Below are 24,021 nucleotides of genomic sequence, written 5' to 3'. Positions count from 1 at the left end.
CTCAACGCAGGAGCTGCCCCCTGGTGGTCAGTGCGCTCCCACACGGGGAGCGCAGCTCAGCCAGAAGCTGGGCTCATGGCTGGTGAGCACAGTGGCAGTGGCTGGAGCCTCTCCTGCCTCTGTGGCACTTAGACATCCCCCAAGGACTCCCGGACTACAAGAGGGCGCAGGCTGGGCTGAGGGACCTCCCCTCCCCCACCCCGTGCATAAATTTTGTGCACCAGGCCTCTGTCTAGTAAACTCATAAACATACAGATGTGAACATCCATGCACATATGCATACATATATATATTTTAAAAATGAGTTCATACTAATACTTCCAATTCTAGTATATTCCCACAGGATTCTTCCTTGCCTTCCTCTAGTCCATATTTGTATCTCCTTCCCATACTGAAAACTCTGGCTCCCAAAAAGGATGATGTTTTGATGTATTGGACAGTCTCAGCATTGTAGGTTACCTAATTTTCTGTTCTGCCCATTAAGTGCCAGTAATGCCTGGCTGTCATTCTGACAGGAAAAAAAAAAAAAAAAAAGAGACCCCCATATATTCTAAAATGCCCTCTAGGGCTAATAATACTCCTTTTTGAAACCACTGTTGTAATGATGAAACTTGACATGGACTCAATTATATTGCAAAGCTTTTTCTGATGTACTGTATGTGAATTAAAAGAAAAGGACTATGGGAGTACAGAGAAGAGAATGAAGAATTTAAGGAAAGCTATTGCTAACACTTTCTTAGGTATGAGGGGAAGATTAGTAAATGAGTCTACTATATTTGGCACCTAGGTATGGGGTATAGTCAGCTGTCTGTTATTCTGAGACAAATCTAGGGAAACGTTTTCATGGATTCCTGAATAAGTAAAAACTTTTTGCCAAAAAATAAACACAGTAATCTGCAACAAATAAGTATATGGGGGTAATTGTCTCCTTGTCTGTTAAGATAGTATACTTGGGAACGCAGTACCAGCTACCATTTACTGAATACCACCTAGCCTAGAATACCCTTTGTACATCCTGAATCCTACCCAGTCAGGATAGAATTTCCCTCACCCTATCTTCTTACAGCACTTGGTTATGCAGTGTGATGTGGTGAAGAGCCTGCGTTTGGGAGACAGACATCTAGGTGTGACCCCCAGCTCTTCCAGCTTTCCAAAACTGTCACTTCACCTCGGTTCCTGTCCTTGTAAATTAGGGAGGATGGTAATGCCTGCCCCAGCTAAGACCCCAACATGCAGCAGGTGCTCCAGAAATATGTGGAATGAACAGGTCCCTAGGCCCCTTGATTTCACCTCTATATAAAGGGTGGGAGATTCTGAAACTCAAATGGCCTGGAGACAGTATGTTTTTCTTTACTGTTTAATGGAATGTGATTAAAACAAGCTTTCGCGTCTATGTGCTATTACTACATGCTTTCCCTAACTCGTATTTGAGTGTTTGGGTTAGCACTTGGCCCTGAGAAGTGAGGGCACGCTGTGGTCAGGCAGGGCGGGTGACTGATGATTGCGGCGGCCCGGAAGATCGGGCGGTAGGTGGCAGTGCGGGCTCTTCGGAGATGCCGCGCAGCCTGTGGAGCTTTTCTGTGGCCCGCAGCCTCTCCGGAAGCCTCCGTGCGCGTCTGGGAGGCCTGCCCTCCAGCATGTGGAGTGCTGTGATTGGGCGCGGGGATCTGGTGCGGACTCGCTGATTGGGGGAGCGAGGAGGACCGCATACTCCGCGAGTCCCCATTGGAGGACGTCGGGAGTGGAGTGGGGGAGAGGGAAGAGGTGTGGGTCTGGGTCTGCATCTGCGATCTGTGTTAAATGATTTCGTCTTCCAGCCGAATACTGTGCAGGAGACGTTCTGGGTTCCCTCGGAAAGGCATGCAGCTAGGGTGCCTCTGTCTTCAGTCCCATTCGTGGTTTTCTGATAGTCTGGAGGGAGGGCTGTGGAGATCTGCGCAGCTCGCAGTATGAGGGTTGTTTATTACCGTGGAGGTGTTGATTCACACCAGTTCTGTTTAGTGTAGTGTATCTCTGCCCTGCAGTGTGAGGGGCAAGCAGGCCATCATGCAGTGCAGGTCCTCAGATAAAAATCAGAAGACAACCTCTGTTCACTGCCAGCTGTGTGCCGGGTTCTGCGCAAGGCATTTCATAGGCATCCTCCCATTTAATGCTCACGACCACCTAAGGCAGCTGCTGTTATTCCCCTTCAGAGATGAAGAAACAGGCCATATTATTCCATTGCTTAGAGCCATACAGTATTCTATTGCCTTTCCGCTCTTAGTGATTGCTGTAGTGCCTGCAGTTGTACCGAGTCTTCCCTTGCATTGAAGCACTGAATTTCTTGACTTTTTAAAAAATAATTTTTTATTGCAGTGTAATATATGCTGAGAAGTGCACAAATCATAATGTATAGATTGATGAGTTATCACAAAGTGAACAAACCTGTGTAGGATGGAATACTCCTACCACTCCAGAAGCCCTTATTGCCACTCCCATTCTCTACAAAAGTAACCATTATCCTGACTTCTAACACAGGTTAATTTTTTAATGGCAAATCTAAAACATACAAAAGTATAGTGGTATAAGGAATTCCCTTTATCCATCATCTGACTTCAACAGTTATCAGCCACGGCCAATCTTTCATCTCTACTTCTCATTCCCCCATCCTGGTACTTTGGATTATTTTGAGACAAATACCAGGTAGTATTTCAGCCATAAATATTTTCTTGTATACCTCTAATAGACAAGGTTATTTTTAATACCCATTATCACATCTAAAATATTAATAATTGTTTAAATATGAAATATCCAGTAAATGTACACATTTCCCTGATATTCTTATAAGTTTTTTTTAGAGGTTTGCTTTAATCAGATGCACATAAGGTCTGTACAATGCAATTGGTTATGTTCTCCCCTCTTCTCTTGCTTCTTTTAAAGTCTTTTTTTAATAGAAACAAACAAAAGTAGAAAGAATAGTATAATCATCCCTGTGTACTGTCACCCAGCTTCAGCAGTTATCAATTCCCTGCCAGTCTTGTTTCGTCAATCCTCTACCCCATCACCAGATTACTTTTTATCAAATCCTTGTTATCAGATCATTTTATATGTATTTTGATATGTACTCTAAAAGATAAGGATTTTTTTAAAATAGCTATAACGCTACTCTTATATCTAAAAATGAGTAATTCCTTAACATCATTATATATTCCATCAATGCTTACATTTCCCCAAATATCTTCTAAATTTATTTTTAATTTACAGTTTGTTGAAATGGAATCCAGATAAGGTCCATATTTATAATGTGTTGAGAGGTCTCTTAAATATCTTTTAATCTGTAGGTTTCTCTCTTTCTTGTAACTTATTTGTTGAAGAAAATAGACTTTTTGTCCCATAGAGTTTCCTGCATTCTGAATTTGCTGTTTTTTATCCTTTTGGTGGTTTTATTTTATTTACTTACCTCTACCTTCTATATGCCCTATACAACTGAAAATTAGAAAAGGAAGCTTGACTAGGATCTTTCTGTTTTTATTTTTCTTTTGGCATGAATACTTCATAAGAAGTGGAGTTTACTTTTGTCAAGAGACACAGCATTTGATTGTCCCTCTGTGATGTTAAAGGCCATTCGTGATCAATGCTTAGGTCCATTATTTCATTAGGAGCTTCAAAATGTTGCTATTTTAGCTTTATCATTTCTTCCTCACTTATTACCCAGAAAACTTTTGTAAAAGAATTTCATTTTAGCAAAAGTTTAGTTATTCTGAGAAAAAGTGTGTATGGAGAAGACAAATTTCAATAATGAGTTGACCCCTTACCATCCTTCAAAGATGATCAGTGAGGTATTGTTGTTCATTATGAATTCATGGATTTAAGCATTTCAGACATTTTAATTAATTGTGGTTGATATATATTTTAAATATATTTTTATTGATTTCAGAGAGGAAGGGAGAGGGAGAGAGAGATAGAAACATCATTGATGAAAGAGAATCATTGGTAGGCTGCCTCCTGCATGGGGATCTAGCCCACAATCCAGGCATGTGCCCTGACTGGGAATAGAACCGTGACTTCCTGATTCATAGGTAGACGCTCAACCACTGAGTCACACCAGCCATCTGCAATTGATATTTTATGGAAAGGGCCTTAATTCTCCAACTAGGGCCTACAGAACCTTAGGAGTTCTTGGACTTTCCAACTCAAGTCAGACGATTTCAGTTTTAGACTGTTTCTGTACTGGGCTTTCTTTTGGTTAAAATAAACACTGAATTAAAGCATTGCCTCTAAATTCCTCTATTAACTGTGCAGATCTGTTGGGAAGGTACAGGGTGAAAGTTATTAGCTTTAGCCAGTTAGCAGCTTTTGAATTACAGACTAGGACCCACAGTGAATTGGATATAAGAGAAAACCATTTTCAGGAACTGGATATAGTTCAGGTAGGACAGGCATGATGGGGAAGCTCTCTAAGTTCTATGAGATGAAGTTTGCTTGGGTCACCCTGCTAGAAACAAGGGCCCAGGTAAACTGAATTGGATTCCTGAGCCCTACTAACTTAAATATTTTATTTCTGATTTTCGAGTTTATAAGTAATCATAAAGTAAGCCATCTTTTTTATGTTTTTTTTTATGAATTAATTTATTTTAGGAACTCCCTTTCCAAATCCGAAGTGAATTATACCACTGACACATTTGCATTCAGTTCAAGACTGAGCACTGTGGTAATCTCTTACTGACATTTCTTCCATTAGTTGAGCTTTAGTTTTGCTATTTCATTTCAGCTGTGGAGACCTTTGGCTTATTGCAGTAATTTTTCAAATCCTGCTCTTGAAGCCTGATGGAGATTTTGTGAAGCCTGCTTTCTTAACTTTGTCAGTTCCATATTTGCATCTCTGTGACATCTATTCATTTACCAAGTTCTGTATTTACCATCTGCTGGCTGGGTTGTTCTAGAGGTGGCCTGATTTGTGTGCATCCTCCTCTTTCAGTCTCATTTTCACACACACACACACACACACACACACACACACCCACACCAAACGTTATTGTCTAATATTAAAGTTTTATCCTTTAAAACACACGTAAGACATTATTATTTTGCATAGTCAATTTTCCCTCAGATTGAAGCAGTTTTATTTACTTACCATTCTAGCATCTCAAGTCTTCTTTAGAGGATCATTTTCTATCTTCTAAAAAAATACAACTTCTAAGAAGTTCCTTTTGTAAGTGTTTGTTGCTAATGAATTATCTCAGTTTTTGTTTGTCTAAAAACATCTTATTTTTATCTTAATTTTAAAAGATAAAATTACTAGATTTGTGAATCTCTGTTGAGAGTATTTACACCTAGCATATTATTCTGCCTTCTGTTGTTCCTACTAAGAAAATACATATTGGTGTAGTTGTTTTTCCTTTGTAAATAACTTATCTTTTTCTTCTGGCTACTTTTAAAATCCCCTTATTCTTCAATTTTTCTATAACGTATTATGGTGTGGGTGGAATTTTACTTAATTGATTTGAGATTTTATATGTTTCTTGGATCTGAAAACAGTTCTTTTATCAGTTCTAAAATTTATTTAGCTATTATCTGATCATGTATTACCTCTCCCCATTCTCTTTATTTAACTTCTTTTAGAAATTCAATTAAATGTAGTTTAGGCCTTATTTTATTTCCTATTTCTCTTTTATACTTTTCATCTTTACCTATCTTTGTGCATTCTATGTAATTTCTTTTAGATCTTTCAGTTCACTAATTCTTACCTCACCTGTGTCTAATCTGCTCTAATTTACTCATCAAGTTGCAGGGTGGTGTTTTTTTTTACACCTTTGTTGACACACCCACAATACCAGGGGTCCTCAAACTACGGCCCTCGGGCCACATGCAAATACAAATATTGTATTTGTTCCCGTTTTGTTTTTTTACTTCAAAATAAGATATGTGCAGTGTGCATAGGAATTTGTTCATAGTTTTTTTTTAAACTATAGTCCGGCCCTCCAACGGTCTGAGGGACAGTGAACTGGCCCCCTGTTTAAAAAGTTTGAGGACCCCTGCCTTACACAAATAAACTGCACATACTTAAAGTGTACAATTTGTTAAGTTTTGACATATGTGCATTTGTATATGTTGATGAACTCATCACCACAATCTAAATAATGAGCATTGTGTTCCCCTACCCACCACCAAGTTTTCTCTATATCTTTGCAATCCTTCTTTCCTGCCTCTTCTGCCCACCTTCCTAAATTCCCAGGTAACCACTGATATGCTTTCTGTCATTACAGATTAGTTTGCATTTTCTAGAATTTTATGCAATAAAACCAACTCTTTAGACCACTTTAAACGAAGTTCTCAGGTTGGTATGTCTTGTATAACATAAAAGTGTGAATTAGGGCCTCAGAGGTGTGAGGGCAGACTAGTTTAGAATCCTCAGGTACAGCATCCCTGCTGTTTATCTTTGCATGGCGCATTATTTTCTAATTAATTCACCTTTTCACTGCAAGTGTAGCCCTAGCTGGTCCTGGCTTTACCTGGGGCTCTCTGAACCAGTTTGTCTTCTTATAAAGGCCTTGATTATATCCTCTGTCTCCCATAAGCCATTAAAACCAAAGCTGTGTCACTGGGAACCTGCAGATCCTCTCAGGTGACTGCTACCATCAGTGCTCCCTTAAACACTCAAGGTTTGTGCTCCCATCTTGCCTGTGGCCTCTGACAATTACATCTACCTTCTTGAAAGCTCAGTCATATATATTTTAATAACAGCTTTATTGAGATGTGTTCACATACCATAAAGAAAAACCCTTTAACATGTACAGTATTGTACAACCAAGCTCAGTCATGTTTGAAAATTTTTCAAAATATTTTGTTTTTATAGTAGGAGGAATATTTTAAGGGATATTTAGTCCACCTTATTCCAGAAACAAAATTTAGTTTAATATATTCTTCAAGCTTAGGAGGAGCAATCAAGACTTATTTTGTATTCTCCCCACCCCCCGGTAATTTTCAAATATAACCCACTTTAGTTCCAAGAAGCTGCATCACAATCTCCTGGGGCTTTGTTTAAAAAATTGGATTCCTCTGATGTCACCTCAAACCTACAGAATTAGAATTACCCTCTAGGTGTGAGGTTAGGAATCTGAAGTTTTAAAGCCCCTCAGATGATTCATGTCCTCAACCGGGTTTATGAACCAGTACATGCCTATATTTGGAGTAGTGTAGGGTCCTCAATGTGTATGTACTCAGATCATCAAGGGTATTGTTTTCTTCAAACAAGAAAGCTATTTTAATACTAGTTTACATGTCATTTTCTGGGCATACTTCCACATTATCTGTACAGTTTTGTTAAATGAAGTATTTTTCAGATCCATTTTCCATATAGTCTTTGTTATGTATTTCCTGAGACCCTGAGTGACAGGCAAGAAAGCATCTTTTTTAGCACATCCCTTTGAACAAAATCTGAGCATCTGCTGGCCCCTCAGTGACACATGAAGTGTGATTTTGGCTATTGAAGCCCATAGTCCAGAAGCCTGTGGTGCTGGCCCTCTGCAGGCCGCAGCTGCCCAGCTTTCCTGGCCATCCCTGCTCTGTGCAGTTTTCTGCCTCATTCATCACGCCAGCACTATCGTAGGAGGTGATTGGTCACACATTATATTTAGCAGCAAACCTCTCTCTGACTTGCAGTATGCAAATGTTATTCATCAGATGCCGGGCCAGCAGCTGTTGCCCTTTTGGAGGCCCCAGCCCTGATTTCACTTGGCTGAAGATGTCTGGATGTGAAGGATTAGAATGGAATCTTGAGTTACCACACTACAGAAGCCAACCTAATCCAATGTTCAGTTCTACATTGTGCGCTCTGTGAAACCCACGAGGAAATGGAGGCCATTTTCATTAGGCCAGTAGACCCTGATCCTGCTTTTTTAAAGTTTAAATTTGAGGTAATTGGTTATAATGCCTGTCATCTCAACACAAGGACCTCTATTATGAAGGGATTATAAAGATTTGGTATCATGGGAGTGTTGTTTAATATCATTCTGTGAGCAGGTAGATTTAACAATATTAGTTTGCCTTAGTGTGAAGAGGTTTTAGGGATATCCTTATGTATGTGTGTAGGGGGGTCTCTGTACCATTCTTGAGTCACCTGGTGTCGATCCTTTCAAGACAGTTGTGAGAAAAGCTAATTACTTTTACATCATATTAGGTTTAGGGGATTTGCAAAGTTGCTTTCCCCAGCAGCTACTGAATCATTGAGACCATTACCTCCAGGAAAGAACAGAGGAAAAATTGGTTAAATGCACTGCATTAGGTCTTCAAAAAATACTTGTCAGTTGTTTACCTCTGTCTCCTTATTACTTGATACTGATTTCTTCCACTAGGAAGTAAAAAAAAAAAAAGATCAAAAATACCCTTGGAAATCCAGTTATTTTTTCTCCTTTCCTTTCTCCTTTCCATTCTTTTCTCCCTCCTTCCCTCTGTCACTCCCTTCCTTTTACCCATTTCTTTAGGTATTTATTAAGTACCTTTAATGGAAATGTTCTAGAGACTGAGAATTTGTCATGAGTTAAAGCTTTGCCTTCATGGATTTTACTTATAAATGTAAAAAAGAGGAAAAATAAATAGATAAAAACACAGACCAGCTATGTAGGCATTTGCAAGTCATAGGAAATATTTTGGATTTTATTCTAAGTGTGATAGAATGCTGTTGGTTGAGGGAAGAGAATGACAGTATGTGATTTATCTTTTAAAAGGCTGTGTAGAGATTAAATTGTAAGTGTGGGGGTTAAGGTGAGTAGTCGGGAGGTGAGAGATATTGGTGGCTTAGCAGTGGTAGTGGTATGAAATATATATATTTATATTTCAAAAATCTAGAGCCTATAAGAGTTGCTGACAGTTGGTTAAAACAGTGAGGTCAAGAATGACACCTAGATGTTTGGCCTGAGAAACCCAGTGAATGTAGTGGTCATTTACTGAGATGGGAAAGACTTGGGGGAAAAGCAGTTTTGGAGTGGAAGGCTGCAGAATAAAGAGAACATGTAATGTTTAGCTACCTATTAGACACTCAAATGGAGATGCCACCTTTGCAGTTGGAAATACAAGTCTGGAGTTACAGGCAGAAATCAGGTAAACATACAAGTGTGGAGTCAGTAATCTGTAGATGATGATTAAGGCTGTCAGAGAGAGTGTGTGGTGAAGAGAAGAGTCTACTGTTTCGACATTTAGGAGTCAAGAAGAGGCAGAGAACCTGCAAAGGAACCCAAGAGAGAGAGAAAAGAGTATTTTCATGAAGGTCAACTATATTAAATGCTCATGAGCAGTCAGGTAAGAAGATGAGAATGAAGAATTAACCACTGGGTTTAACTATGTGGAGGTTGTCATTGGTGTTAGTGGAATGATGGAAACCAAAATCTGATTTGAGAGAGATCAAGTGAGAGTAGAATTAAGGAAGTAGTCACAGTTGTACCAGGTATGACTCTTTTCAGTTGTCTTGCTGCTGAGAGGAGCAGAGCAAACAAGTAGCAGGAAGGAGAGATGAGGGAGATGTGTGGATTTTTTTGTTTGTATGGTTGTTTAATAAAGTTTGCCCTTTGTGAAAAAAAGGGGGGGGGTGCAGAGTAAATGGGCACAGATGCTGATAGCCTGGTGACTTGATGGTAGGAGGATGAGGTTCTCTTTTGATTGCTTCTGTTTTATACTCAGAAAAATAAGACCCATACTATACGTATGAGAAGACATGAAATAATGAATTTGGAGATTTATGTTGCCTAGGATTTCAGATATTTTTAGACTCTGAAATAACAGTGTAATCTCAGGAATACCAAGTAGCCATGTGGATGTTCTACTAAAAGAAACTGGAATAGGAGTAATTCAGGCTGAAAATCATTAAGTATAGCCAGGGTACCGTCTCTGATTTGTTCAGGGAATGTATAAAAGTTATTTGATAAATTCCAGTTTAAAAAATTTTAATAGCTAATATATTTACCTGGTTCCAAATGCAAAAGGAATAAATGTAAACAGTGAAGAGTCTTCTTCCCTTGGCCCCTTACCACCTAATTCCTTTCCCTGGAGTTTGTCAATAATAATACTTTCTTGTGCCTCCTTTCAGAGCAACTTTATTGATGCATTTTTAAAAAAACTAAATATATGCCATCATTTAAAAAATAACCCTACTGCAATTACATAAATCATTTTTATTATTTTTTTATTTTTTTATTTTAGAGGGAGGGGGAGAAAGAGGGGAGAGAAGGGGAGAGCGTGTCCTTTGTGTCTACATAAATCATTTTTAAATATTTCTAATATTTGTTATCCTCTTTAATTTCTAAAAATAGCAAGAAAGTGCATCTGTTTTAATCTTGGTTTCATAACGATGGCAGCCATGAGGCAAGAGTTGTATCTGTTAGGTTTTCCATAAGAAATATGTATATTTAACAGGTTCTTTTTTCTTCTTTGTCTTCACAGCTGATCTGGCATCTTTAATGGATAAAACATACGAGAAAAAGTTGCCTGTTAGTTCTTTAACAATATCACGGGTAAGAAAACTTAAATATATATATATTTTCAAAGAAGAAAGTAGAAGAAATCAAGAAAGGCTTTTTATATGGATGAGGCTGTGTAAATAAAGAAGATCTTTCATAGGAAATATTTTTCCAGAGTATGGTATGTTTTTGTGGTTACTAATAGATATTTTATGGTGAAGTAGCAAATTTCTTTGACTGAAATAAAAGCTAATAAATGTATCAGGCTCTGATGTTAGTGGTCATTGTTATGTATCTGATTTATTTTATTTTTCCAGGATATGGTATTCTGTTGTATAATATCATGATTTTTTTTTCAGTTGATACACCCATCAGAGGAATAGTATTTACTTGTTAGTATTGGAAGTATTTTTGGTAGCTGAGAAAGTCTGTAAAAGAATGTATATTAATGTCCATGTTAAACTGCTGCAGAGCAGTGGAGGAGAGAATAATATTAGGCTAGGAACCAGGAATAGTAATTGATAGTAACCATTACTGAACACTTTCTATGCCATCTATTGTACTAGTTTCTTCACATATATTATCTTATATATTAATTCTTACAGTGGCCATAAGAAAGAAGCATTATTATCTCCATTTTACATGCAAGACTCAAGTTGATAAATTTCTTAAGTTCACACAGGTCATAAGTGGAAAAATTGGGCTTCAAACCCAGTTCTCTGTGACACCAAAGTTCTTTTCCTTCAAATAATAACTGATTTTGTCTTTATCGTGAATTAACTTTGTGACATTGGGCAATTGGGCCCCTCTCATTTTCCTCATTTTCAATCTGAGGACAATAGTATTTTCCTTGCAGGGCTGATGTGATGCTAAAATGAGCTTTTAGTTGTGAAAGCTCTTTGTAGAAATTAATAGCACCATAAAATTCAAGGTTACTGTTAAATCTAGAAGAGGAAAAAGAAAGAAACTATCATTATTTTTAGTCTGGTTTCTTTCTTTTTGTCTCTTGATATTCTCCTTTTAGTAGGGGAAGAGTTTAACTAGGTCATAACAAATTTTATAGACTCATAATGTTCAGATTGAAGGGTAACAGAGAGGTCATTGGTTCATGAAGGATAAAATCTCTGTTGCCATAATACCTGGTATTTGTTTAGGCAGCACTGCAGAATTTTAAAAACTTTCGCATACATTTTCTTATTGGAGCTGCAGACCATTGGAAGCAGGTGCCTTCATTCTATTTATGCAGATGGAGCACCTGAGTTCCAGAGGGGCTGTGCCATCTGTTTACGCCATACAGCAAGCAGTCAGGAGAGCTAGCTCTCAACTGCAGTCCTGTGTTTGCACCAGTTTGTCGGCCCCTTAATGAGATTCCTAAATCAAATCCATAAGTCAGAGGCATTTTGAGAAACTCTCCCCCTTCTTATTCTCCTCTCCCTCATTCTGAGGTTTTAATTATAGTCACAACATGTCTTCTACTCCATCTCTTTTGCCTCTGAGTCTCTACTTTAGGGTAGAATCTATCCTTGGAATAGCTCTTTCTGTTTCCTTATTTAGTTTAGAATTAAGGAGCATACTCATAGATTTTTATGGTTCAAAAGGAGACTTTGTTGGTTGGCTGTTCCATAGCAGAACTTAAGTCAGAGTAAGAAAAATGGTTCCAAGATTGAGTTCTCTAAATTTAGATTTTCATCACTTAAGCATATTTTTTTAGCCATTAGAGTCTTTAACCTTTCAGATATGTGTTCCCATGTATTTGGTGCTCAGAACATAGAAAATATTAGAGTTTAAAGATAAAGGGGAATATCAATGACTAATTATAAATTAGTATAGTATAGTATAGTATAAAGAGGAGTGGTCTCTTGTTCTGAGCAAGGTTCATCTTTGATTTCCAGTTTTTCTGATCAAGGTAGTTCTATACAAAGAAAAAGAGAAGACATGGTGTATTTTTTTATTGCATTAGCACAGAGGGGTTTCAATAAAATGAATGTTTTATCTTTTTTAAGGTCGGTATGTGAATTAAGCCCAATATATGGCATAATTTGTATTCATTCAAAGGTTTCTATTTTTGTCTTAGTTTGTGGACAACATTTCATCTCGAGAAGAGATAGATCATGCAGAATATTACCTTTACAAGTAAGTTTTCCATTTCATTGGGCTATATACTTTCCTATTTCACACCTCTTTTTGACACAAAAGGTGGTATGTATTATATATACTGTTCAACACCTTGCTGTTTATATTTCTGTTTTGGAGATCTTTTCCTATCAGTATATAGAGAGCTTTTTCATTTTTTATATCTGTATGATATTCCATACTATGATTATATCATTTAAACCACTTCCCTATTGATGGATCTTTAGATTGAGCATTCTCTCTCTTTTTATATTATATATAATGTAAAAATAACCTTATACATATGCAATTTTGCACATAATTCTCATACGTGTTTACGTTTGTAATTTCAATAGCTGTTTCCAAATTGTTTCCTTTGGAGGTTTTATCAGTTTACATTCTTACCAGCAGTGTATGAAAGAGGCCTGTTTTACAACTTGGCCAATAGGAGTATTTTCACACTTTGGGATTTTTTTTCTTAATCTGAGAGATGAAAAATTATATATTTATCTCTTCTCTTTTTTTATTCACTGCAAAATATACTCTATGCACTATTTGGCCTCTGCTATTAATTAATACTATATTTTAAAAAAATTTTCTACGTCACCACAGTTAACGTCATTCTTTTTCTTAGTGGTAAACAACTGCACTGTGAACTTTATACAGATATACTCACGCATGTGTACAAAGAAGCTTGTTCAGTGCAGCACCATCTATAGCAGCAGAAGACTGCAGTGACCTAAAGCTCATTAAATAATTGGCCAAATAAATTATGACTTATCCTTATAGTTGATGTTCCACCTATCAAATATCTGTCAGAATGGTACCTTACAACTAACTTTTTATACTGTTTTCTTGTTGTGGTTTCAAAAATCTGATTTATGATTTGTTCCAATTCCTGGGTTTCAAAAATAGCCTCAGATTGAAATTTAAAGTGTTTCCAGTAAGTATTACATTAGAATTCCCATTTGATCTTACTTTGTTTTGATTAAGAAAGTTTCAGTTATTTTTATCTGGGTGCATTTTTAAAAGCTTTCATGAACATGTATTCAATTTTCTTTTACTTGCTTTTAAAAATAGTAATGAGGCTTCTTTTTTTTCTTTCTGAATTGGGTGAATTCTGCCACCTTTTTGGTGTTTTCAGTTTAAATATAAATCTCATGTAGGTTAGATTCTACACTATAAAAACCTTTATTTTAAATCTAAGATTGCCTTTAACAATGTCCTGAGTTTAAATTATAGGTCCTGAAATCATAATTGCAAGTGCCTTCCTACCCTTCATTAAGATAAATATAAATAGCCTGGCTGGCGTGGCTCAGTGATTGAGAGTCAACCTATGAAACAGTAGGTCACCAGTTTGATTCCTGGTCAGGGCACATGCTTGGGTTATGGGCTTGATCCCCAGTAGGGGATGTGCAGGAGGCAGCCGATCAATGATTCTCTCTCATCATTGATGTTTCTCTCTCTCTCTATCCCTCTCCCCCTCTCCCTTCCTCTCCGAAATCAATAAAAATATATTTAAAAAGAAAAAAGATAAACATAAATGAATGCTGTGAGGACAGCAAGTTCTGTCTTCCTTTAGTGGTTCTTGGCCTGTGGGGCTCCTTTGATAGTTATTTTTGCCTGTGGTGAAAGGTGTATTTGGGCTGGCATCTGCCCAGTTCTCATCCTTTTGCTTTGCTTATGACAAAATGTAGAAAATAGTTTCAACTTCTAAATAGAAACAATTAGAAATCCATCCCATAGGACACAGTGCCGTAGTCTTAAAAGAAATATGTCTCAAATTTTCTTCTCTCCCAAAGTATGTCTGTAACATATAACTGATTTCAGTGATTCAACATTCAACAAGTATTTACTGAGCACGTCTTAGTGCAGTGATGGCGAACCTATGACAAGCGTGTCAGAGGTGACACGTGAACTCATTTTTTTGGTTGATTTTTCTTTGTTAAATGGCATTTAAATATATAAAATAAATATCAAAAATATAAGTCTTTTTTTTACTATGGTTGCAAATATCAAAAAATTTCTATATGTGACACAGCACCAGAGTTAAGTTAGGGTTTTTCAAAATGCTGACACGCCGAGCTCAAAAGGTTCGCCATCACTGTCTTAGTGGGTGCCCAGTCTCTGTCCAAAGTGCTGGACATACATACAGTGATGAATAAATGTGACCTTGTTCCTGTCCTTATACATTGAAGTTTAACTGAGAAATTTGTCCTACTTTTAAGATCTTCCATGATTACGTCTTCACATGATGCCCAGTTTTATGTGGTCTGGAGTATTACTAAAAGTTTCATAAAATCTCTATTTCCCCTTTTCATATAAGTCATACAGAAGACTTTTGTCTATCTTAAATCTGAGCCACTGTTTAATTTGTCATCCTATCCTTTGCTTAATTAAAACAATGTTCTAACTATGACATCACTTTTTCATTTCTGTTCTTTCTCTTCCCTTCTATTACTAAGAAAATTCCCTCTCTTTTTAAGCTTATTTTTTTAAGAAAGAAACATTTTTATGACTTTTTAAGATGACTGTTATATATATATATATGACTAAGTGTAACTCTATGAAGTTGTATCCAAATGTAGATAAAGTTACAGTTATGAACTCTTGGGGTTTATCTCCATTGATTGAAATTAGGAGTGTTAATCCTGAAGACACCAAGGGCCTGTAGTATTTCTAGCTGTTGGGTTTTCAACATGAATCGTTGTGATGCCAACATCCATCCTTACACGGGATGACTTTATACACCTCAGAGTCAACTTAAAATCACAGATCTAGGGTGAGGAAATATAAAAGCACTTTCCTAATCCTACAACTAATAGCTTTTTGCTGATCTGCCTTAAGGAATTCTCATTCCCTAGGCAGTACCATCTTGAAGGGAAGGCCCACAGCAGGACTTTTGGCTGCTACCTCTATCATTAGCTCAACTCTTTCCCTGCCTCAGCCTGTAGAGACAGGCACTGCATGCAGAGTGTAACTGCTACATCATCTCACCTTCCAGTGATCAAATATCCACAATGGTTATGTAAAGAGCATTAGAGCCAAAGAGGTTTGGAAACCTGGAGGGATCCATGGAGAGCTGATTGAGCCTCTGCCATTATATATCAGGTGCACAGGTAAGCAGCTCCAAGTTTCAACAATTCAGGATACTGCTGGCAGATGCCAGCTTGTTATCCTGTCACCCCAAGACAGACGATCAGCCTTTGAATCTCCTGAAGTACACAGGTTTCAAAGTTTAGGGGCTTCAACATGTAAGAGTCCCAGGGATTTTCTAAGGAGAGGTAGAAAGGCCGCTCACTAGTCAGCAGGAGGGAGAATAAATATCTAATCATTCCTGTTTTGACTGTGCTATTCTCTGGGGGACCCACAAATCTATGATCAACTTCTGTCCTGCCGCTTACAAATAAAGCATGGAAACAGACACCAAGAAAAGGGAAATGATCCTTTAAACAAAAGAATAATATGAACTAAAGATTATTAAGGCAGTTAATACCAGAAACTATACAGGTTGACGATTTTAAAAAAAACACCTGATAATACTCTCAATCTAAAGGGAAAATAAACCAAGAGTAAAGATGGTTAAAAACAGTAAAAAATCTAAATTAAAGTAAAATAAACAAAATATAAAAGCTACAAAATAAAACAAGGCATGCTAAAAACTGTTGGGCTGTAACAAAATAAAGAAAACATGATTAAAATAAGAGAATAAAAATATAATAAATAAATAAAACAAGATAAGAAGGACCTGATCCAGGAACTTCATAAAATATGTATAGATATGACTAAGAGGGTGGGAAATAAACAAGGCATGTTTCTGCATAGATAAATAATGAAAAGTAAGGAAACTGGCAAGGGATTTCATGGAGACCAGAGTATAGAGCATGATAGAGCAGAGGAAAATCAAAATTAAGAGATAAGAGGAAATCCCATACATTTCTTGTTTGTTTTCTAAGAACCATGATTTTAGCTTTTTCTCCACAAAAATCCCCTTTTGGGATCTGTCAACTTGAAGTCAATGTTCAGAGCTACTAGTCAGTAGTTCAGAGCTCCGCACGTCCCAAGTCCATGTGTGCTGCCCACATGCGGGCCGGTGAGCCCTAAGGCAGGCTCTGTGTCTCCCTTTTCAGGAGATAAAACTGCATGTCATCAGTAAAATGTAGCATCAAGAAAAGCCATTATGTTTATGGTTATAACAAGCTTTAACAAATCCTGTAAGAGTATCTGATTATTGCACTAAGAGAATGCAAACTCAAGCCATAAAAATTCCTTCTTGTGGTATCCTTCTCTTCACCGAGAATGCTTGCAAATTACATTTTTAAAGGCTTATTTATACTTTCAAATCATTTTGGGACTATGGCAGTTTAGAGATGCATGAAATTAAATGTGTTCCTCTTACTATCAGAGCATCAGTAATCAGGACCCATAATTTTATCTGCAATATAATGGCCATTCCTGAAGGATCAGTGATAGAAACAGATATAACATTCTATTTTAAGAATGTAACTTTTTTTTTTTTTGAGTAACCTTTTGGTTTTTAGCTGAATTAATTGTCATGCAGTAAGAAAAGATGGTTGCTGAGCTCCATGAGATCTGTTTTTCTCAGAATACAGCTCTGTGTTGTCATGGAGAGTAGCATGCCACCCATTAATGAGAGGAAGTCAAGGTTGTGTTGCAGGATGTGTGCTGCCAGAACATTCATCTACACTATACTTGGGCCTCAGGCATCTTTCATCAGTTGCTTAACTGACCTGGCAGATATGAGGCATCCCTGGTTGGGGACGGATGGCAGGTCAGGAACAGCTGGGGTGAGGCAGATGGCAGCCTGCATGTCTCCAGGTCCTGGTTGGCAGCCAGCCTAAAAAGGAAGGACCAAAATAGCTTCATTTTTCAATAAGCAAAAACATTCTGATGCTTCCTTAGAAGGCGAGTGTACCACACTGGGCCTATGTTATAAGAACCCATGTCTGACTAGAAAGATAGGAAGAAGGGATTTATTAGGACGGAACAACATTCATGAGTTTAAGCAGTAGTAATTTTCCTTTGAGGACATAGAGATTGTGTGTTATAGCAATAAGAGGAAATGAAATTTTTTTCTATTAGCATATTGCCAGGGCTCATTATGTTTGAACATTATTAAGAAAAGCGTAAGAGCCTGGGGGAGGTAAGTGACTCTTAGAGCATTTTTTGGAAAGTTTAATATTGCCAAATGCTTTATTTAGTACTTAGTTGCTGATCTTACCTGGGGCCTGGGAGAAGTTCTTATTGTTAATGTGCATTAGAGAATAGTTGAATGTCGGGTATTGTCCACGCCTTGTCAAAGACTCCTTGGAGCTTTGTGATGAGAGTTAGGATGAGAACCCTCAGCCTCTAAGCCTTTAGACCAGCCGTGGGCAAACTACGGCCCGTGGGCGGATCCAGCCCGTTTGAAATGAATAAAACTAAAAAAAAAAGACCGTACCCTTTTATGTAATGATGTTTACTTTGAATTTATATTAGTTCACACAAACACTCCATCCATGCTTTTGTTCCGGCCCTCCGGTCCAGTTTAAGAACCCATTATGGCCCTCGAGTCAAAAAGTTTGCCCACCCCTGCTTTAGACTTTGTACTTCTCTCCCCACTGGTCTCATTTCATCCTGGAGCCTGGCCATGGAAGACATGAAGGGGAGTAGGGGTAACCTTCAAGGGTATTCTTCTGGCTTTAGTTCTCACATTCCACCTACCTTTCCCAGAGTGACCTCACGCCTTAGATAGTTACTCTCTTTTATTCCTCCAGTGTGATGAATGAGTCCCTGAAGGTTCTTCTTCTAGGAGTCCATAGCAGTCCATGCTGCTAGAAACATCTATGTACAAGTAGGGACATATGTTTTTATTGGGGTGGAGGGTAAATATCTAGGAGTGGAATGGCTGGAGTGGTTGTACTACTTTACAATCCCAACAACAGTTCCAATTCCTCCACATTTTCGCCAACACATTTAGCCATGCTAATAGAGTTTAGTGGTATCTCATTGTGATTTTAATTTCATTTGCCTAATGACTAATAATGTTGAGCATTTTTTTCATGTGCTTGTCTGCCATCCATATATCTCCATTGATGGAATATCTGTATAAATCTTTTGCCTTTTTTAAATTGTTGAGTGCTTGTTTTCTTACTGAGTTTTGGTAATTCTTTTTCTTATAGTCATGTCTTTTTATTCAGTTAACAGTGTTTTTCAAAGCAGTTTTTATTTTTTATGGAAGTACAATTTGTCAATTTTTTTTAATGGATTGTGATGTCAACAAAGAAGTTTTTGCCTAATCCAGCACCACAAGGTTTTTTCTCCTGTGTTTTGTTTTAGAAGTGTCATTGTTTTAGGTTTCACAGTTCAAACTAGCATCAGCAGGATTAATGATGGGTTGAATATAAAATAAAGATAGAAAACAGGAGGGTCAAAAATGAACTGAAGCCCTGATTGGTTTGGCTCAGTGGATAGAGCGTCGGCCTGTGGACTCAAGGGTCCGGGGTTCTATTCCGGTCAAGGGCATGTACCTTGGTTGCGGGCACATCCCCAGTCGGGGGCGTGCAAGAGGCGGCTGATCGATGTTTCTCTCTCATCGATGTTTCTAACTCTCTATCCCTCTCCCTTCCTCTCTGTAAAAAATCAATAATATATTAAAAAGAAAAAAAATGAACTGAAAATTGAACCTCAGTTAATGAGAAAATGGCTAGTCCATTGATAGAAGTAGTGAATTGGAAGTAGATTTAGAAGACAGCAAGAGGGTGGTTTTTCTTTTCATTATACATATACAGGGTTATTTCTTTTTTGTCTTTATTTCTTTTTTTATTAAATTTATTGGGGTGACATTGGTTAATAAGATCACATGGGTTTCAAATATCCATTTCTATACCTGATCTGTATATTGTATTATGTGCCCACCACCCAAAGTCAAATCATCTTTCATCACCATATATTTGGCCCCTTTTACTCTTTACTATGCCCCCACCACCTTCCTTCTCGTAACCACTGATGAGCTTCAGTTTTACATCCCACATATGAGTGAAATCATATGGTTCTTAGATTTTTCTGACTGACTTATTTTGCTTAGCATAATAATCAAAATACCACCTCACACCTGTTAGAATGGCTATTCTCAACATACAGGTTTAGTTCTAAGTTTGCTGCATCACATCTCATGCCTATTGACCACATTTGAACTGTTTGAGAGGAACTGGCCCCAGACCTTCAGAAAGAGAATTAGCTGCCAAAACTTGGCTGTATTAGAGTCTTCCTGCTGTCTTGCCCTGTCTGGGAAATTTTAGACTAGGTGGTCTCTGAAGTTCTACTGACTTTCAGAATCTGTGAAATTGAGACTTGGGAAGACTAAACAGTTTTCTTAGAGCCTTGGGACAAGTCCAAGCTTCATCAGGATGAAGGCTGGCTTCGAGTTCAGAGGCTTATCATCTAGACCAGTGTATCACTCTGCCAACCCTTTCCCTAAGGTCGTCTAGTTAATAAACCAGAAGATGTAGACTCAGTGAAGAACGAAATACCTCATAACAAAGTGACATAAAATTAATTAAACCTAGAAAAAACCTTGCATACATAGAGATTCAGCATTAAAATACATAATCATTCAAATTTGGATGGGAGAGAAGAATTGGGTAACCTGGATTTTGGGACCATTTGAGTTCCCACTTTGATCTGTAACTTGGAACCAGTTAATGAACTCTCTGGACACCAGTCTCCTTAGATGAGCCAATGATCTTGGATGCCTCCCAAGGCGCCTTAAGTATCTATAATACTGTGTTTTTCATTCTCTGATACAGAAGCTAGACTTTATCACCAGAAGTCTCAACTTTGAAAGCATGAGTTTCTGGACTTTGTTTAGTTTCTCACTAAGAACTTTATGTACGTAAATAGTAGAATTGAAGTTTCAGCCACATTAACTATGAATATCAAAAGAAAAACTAATAGATGTTACCAGTCTTGGGACTTAAGAAGATTTGAGAGCTTAAATAGATCCATTTTAATAACTGCAGAACCCTTTGTGGATTAAAGCTAAAAAAACTCCTCAAGTTTCATATAAAAAGATATATCCCAAGTTGTTTTTTCCACAGTATAAACTCCTTTGATTCAAAATTCCTATTACTGTCTGTTTCTCTACCTGTGAAATCATAATAAAAGTGCCAGGAATTACAGCTGTAGGACAGAGAGAAAGGCCTGACTGAATATATTGCTTTATATTTATGAAGGAGACTTCAGTAGGGTTTTGCATGTAAGGCTGTTCGATTTGAAGATAATTAAGAGATCTTTTCAGGAGCTGTGCAACATTTAAGGGAGAGTTGAGTAGATAAACAGAAGCTTCAAGAAGAGATTTGTGGGAACAGAAGTTTCCGTTGTTTGCATCATCAGTTTTGAGGCCACTGGCAAATAAATTCCAGAGTATTTCCAGATGCTGTGTGTCTAGGCAAGAGGACAGTTGAGGAGCTAAAAGTATTTGATGTGAATTCTCCTTAGTGGTCCTGGCAGCTATCATTTCCAAGATAGATTTTCAGTTATGTTTGTTTTTACCAGACAGATTTGATATTTTTGAGCTCTATTCTGTTCTTTTTCATAGTAATGCTGGTTTTAAGACAGATGGGATCGCCAGTTACATAGCTAGTAATGAGCAAGGCTGAGGCTTAAAACCAGGTCTTTCAACTCCAAGCCATTACAGCACTTGTTATCACCCACTGGCTGTTACACAGCTCAGTGACAGATGCTACCAAGAGGTGAAACTCAAATTGTTCATTAGTCTTCATTGATAAAAGCCTAGGAAGAATTTTAAGAGGAAGAACATGGAAATTATTTGTTAAAATAATAATTTTGTGGGTTTTGTACGTATAGATTATTATAGTTCTCTATTTACTGACTTAATAGCAGGTAACAACAGTTAACATGTATGGCACACTTACACAGTGCCTTCAGCTACAGCCAGAATGGACTGCTGTTCTCTGAATGTGCCCATGCTTTCTTTGCCCATGCTCTTTCCACCCCACCCTCCAGTCTTCTTCTAATAGAGTGCAACCTGTCTTGTAAGGCCTGTCCCAAATTCTGCCACATCCATAAACTTGCCCTGATTTTCACTATTTGGTTATGCTCTCTGACCCCCTTCTATAGAATTTTCTTTAATCTGTTCAGGAGTGCTTAGTTTGTTTTGTTTTTTGACTAATTAAAAAGTTGCTGGTGTTTTTATTTTTACTTGATAAGGAGTATATTATAGTAGATAAAAGCATGGGCAATGGAGCCAGTCTACCTAGATTTGAATCCTAGATTTGCCATCTATTAGCTGTATGGTTTAGTTACTTATATTCTCTGTCCCTCAGTTTTCTCATTTATAAATTGGAAATTAAAATCGTGCCTATGCTTTAGGATAGTTATGCAACTTAAAAAAATTAATACTTAATAAGGCCCTTAGAATAGCCTTCGGTCAAAGATGGTCAATGCTCAAGAAATTTTAGCTTTAATGTTGGCTGTAATAGATGTAAGATCTTGAAGAACAAGGACTATCCCTTTCCCATATTTCTCTCTTTACGGAAAATGTACTTTAAGCTCCAGTTTTGGTTTCTAAGACTAATAGTCCCCAATTGTCTCCACCACCCTCACCCCAAGGGTATCAAGGTACAAAGATTATCGGGACTCAGAGATGGGGAAAAATAGATGTTTATGAGCACTAATAGGTCAGCTCCCAGATGAAAAGGATATCACAGTTTGGAGGAAGCTGCCTGGCCCTAAAAGATAACTAATTGAAGGTCTCATGTATACTCATATTCCTAAACTTGCAGCAGCCAAAATCCAGCAGGGGGCAGCAGCAAGTCATCTGCTTCCCATCTGTGGGGAAAGGAAGAAACCGAAAGAAGGTGCTTCTCAGTTAGGAAAACCTATACCTAAACTGATCTCTCTTTTAAAAAAAAAAAACAAAAAACAAAACTTGACATGTTCATTAATTAAACTATCACGTAAATTTTAAAAAGTGCATAGAAAATAAACATGTTTAAAAACTCCTTTTTTTACAACTATGTACACTTTTTACTTTTACATTCAGTCTTTCGTAGAGAGCTTTCAGCATTATTATTTTTTGAACTATTAAAGTTATTTTCCTTCATCCCTGTCATAGGGAGTTAACACTGATGGACTTTAGACACAGTTTTTCCCCCCTAAACTGATCTCCAGTAAGATGTTATTGAATCAGTAATGAAAACATAGATCTGTTCTGAGGAGTGGGAGCATGACAGGAAAACATTTAAACAGTTGAAATAGAAATTGAGGGACTGCTTCTCATGATTTTTAGCTGTGATATCTAAAGTGCACGAGAACAGTCAGAATGGCTAAAGATGTTTAATGTTGTCACCATTCCCCATTGTTTATTTTATTTTATTGGTTTATTCCCAACTGTAGAAATTGAGTAAGAGTTTCTATTTATGTATCCCATTGTTTTATGGCCCTGCAGGATAGGTTAAAATAATACAAATTTCCCCATATTTTAAAAATTATTTTTTTGCTCAGCCAGTGTTACTCAGTGGTTGAGCATCAACCTAGGAGGTCACAGTTCGTTTCCTGGTCAGGGCACATGCCTGGGATCCATAGGAGGGGGTGTGCAGCCGATCAATGATTCTCTCTCATCATTGATGTTTCTATCGCTCCCTCTCCTTTCCTGTCTGAAATCAATAAAAATATATGTATAAAAATTAGAAAAGAATAAAAATTATTTTTGCTTATGAAAAAATTAACTACATGCTTTTCCCCCCCAACTTAAAAAGGAAACATCGCTCACTTTTTAGTGTTTTCCTGCCAGCTTTTTTACTACATATTTCCATTTTGTTTGTTTTAAACTATTTGACACTAACTCTCAGATTTCATCTATAAATTCAATGCAATTCCAACCCAAATCTCAGCAGAACTTTTTGTGGGATCTTTGTAAAATTCAAATGAAAGAGTAAATGGCCAAGAATAACTAAGTCAGTTTTAAGAAGACTAAGATAAAGTGATTGGTTTACCAGATAGATAATAAGACTTAGAAAGCTACAATAAATAGAATGAGATGTTGGCTTAGACAAACAGACTAGTGGAATAGAACAGAGAGAGCCCAGAAATGAATCTATACACATATGGAAACTTAGATGTTTTACATAGTTACAAAGGAGGAAAGAATAGATTAGTTAATAAATGGTACATGGGCAATTGATTATATGTATGGAAAAAAATTAATTCCTACTTCAAAACACACATGCATTTGCGCATTTTTAAAAGTAGATTAAAAACTTACATGGAAAAAGTAAAGCCTAAAACTTTTAGAAAGAAATATAGGAGAATATTTATATTTGTACTAGAATATTTATATTTGTACCTGTACGAATTCATGTACAGGCAGAGTCTGGCCAGCCTGCCCCGATGGGAGAGGGAGGGGCCATGGGAGGTTGGCTGCCCCCGCCCCTGATTGGGGGGGGACCAGCGGGGG

The 24,021-nt window shown here is 37.4% G+C and overlaps 1 protein-coding gene across 5 annotated transcripts in view; it reads left to right on the top strand.

Annotated features, from left to right (window-relative positions):
• MRPS27 (mitochondrial ribosomal protein S27) overlaps window positions 1–24,021 on the top strand; it is an 82,912-nt gene that overhangs the window by 7,542 nt on the left and 51,349 nt on the right. For 3 of the 5 annotated variants that reach the window (XM_005858001.2, XM_014549522.1, XM_005858003.2), the window contains 2 exons: window positions 10,414–10,484; window positions 12,505–12,563. In XM_005858001.2, the coding sequence (XP_005858063.1) occupies window positions 10,414–10,484; window positions 12,505–12,563 (130 nt within the window). Of the gene's footprint in view, window positions 1–7,816; window positions 7,896–10,413; window positions 10,485–10,525; window positions 10,612–12,504; window positions 12,564–24,021 lie in introns of those variants that run through there. The other 2 variants (XM_005858004.2, XM_014549538.1) reach the window with 2 other exon arrangements.

The sequence above is a fragment of the Myotis brandtii genome, unplaced genomic scaffold (genome assembly GCF_000412655.1).
Source record: "Myotis brandtii unplaced genomic scaffold, ASM41265v1 scaffold115, whole genome shotgun sequence".
NCBI lineage: Eukaryota > Metazoa > Chordata > Mammalia > Chiroptera > Vespertilionidae > Myotis > Myotis brandtii.
The sequence above is the reverse complement of the archived record's forward strand: the minus strand, read 5'-3'. Positions and strand labels throughout refer to the sequence as shown.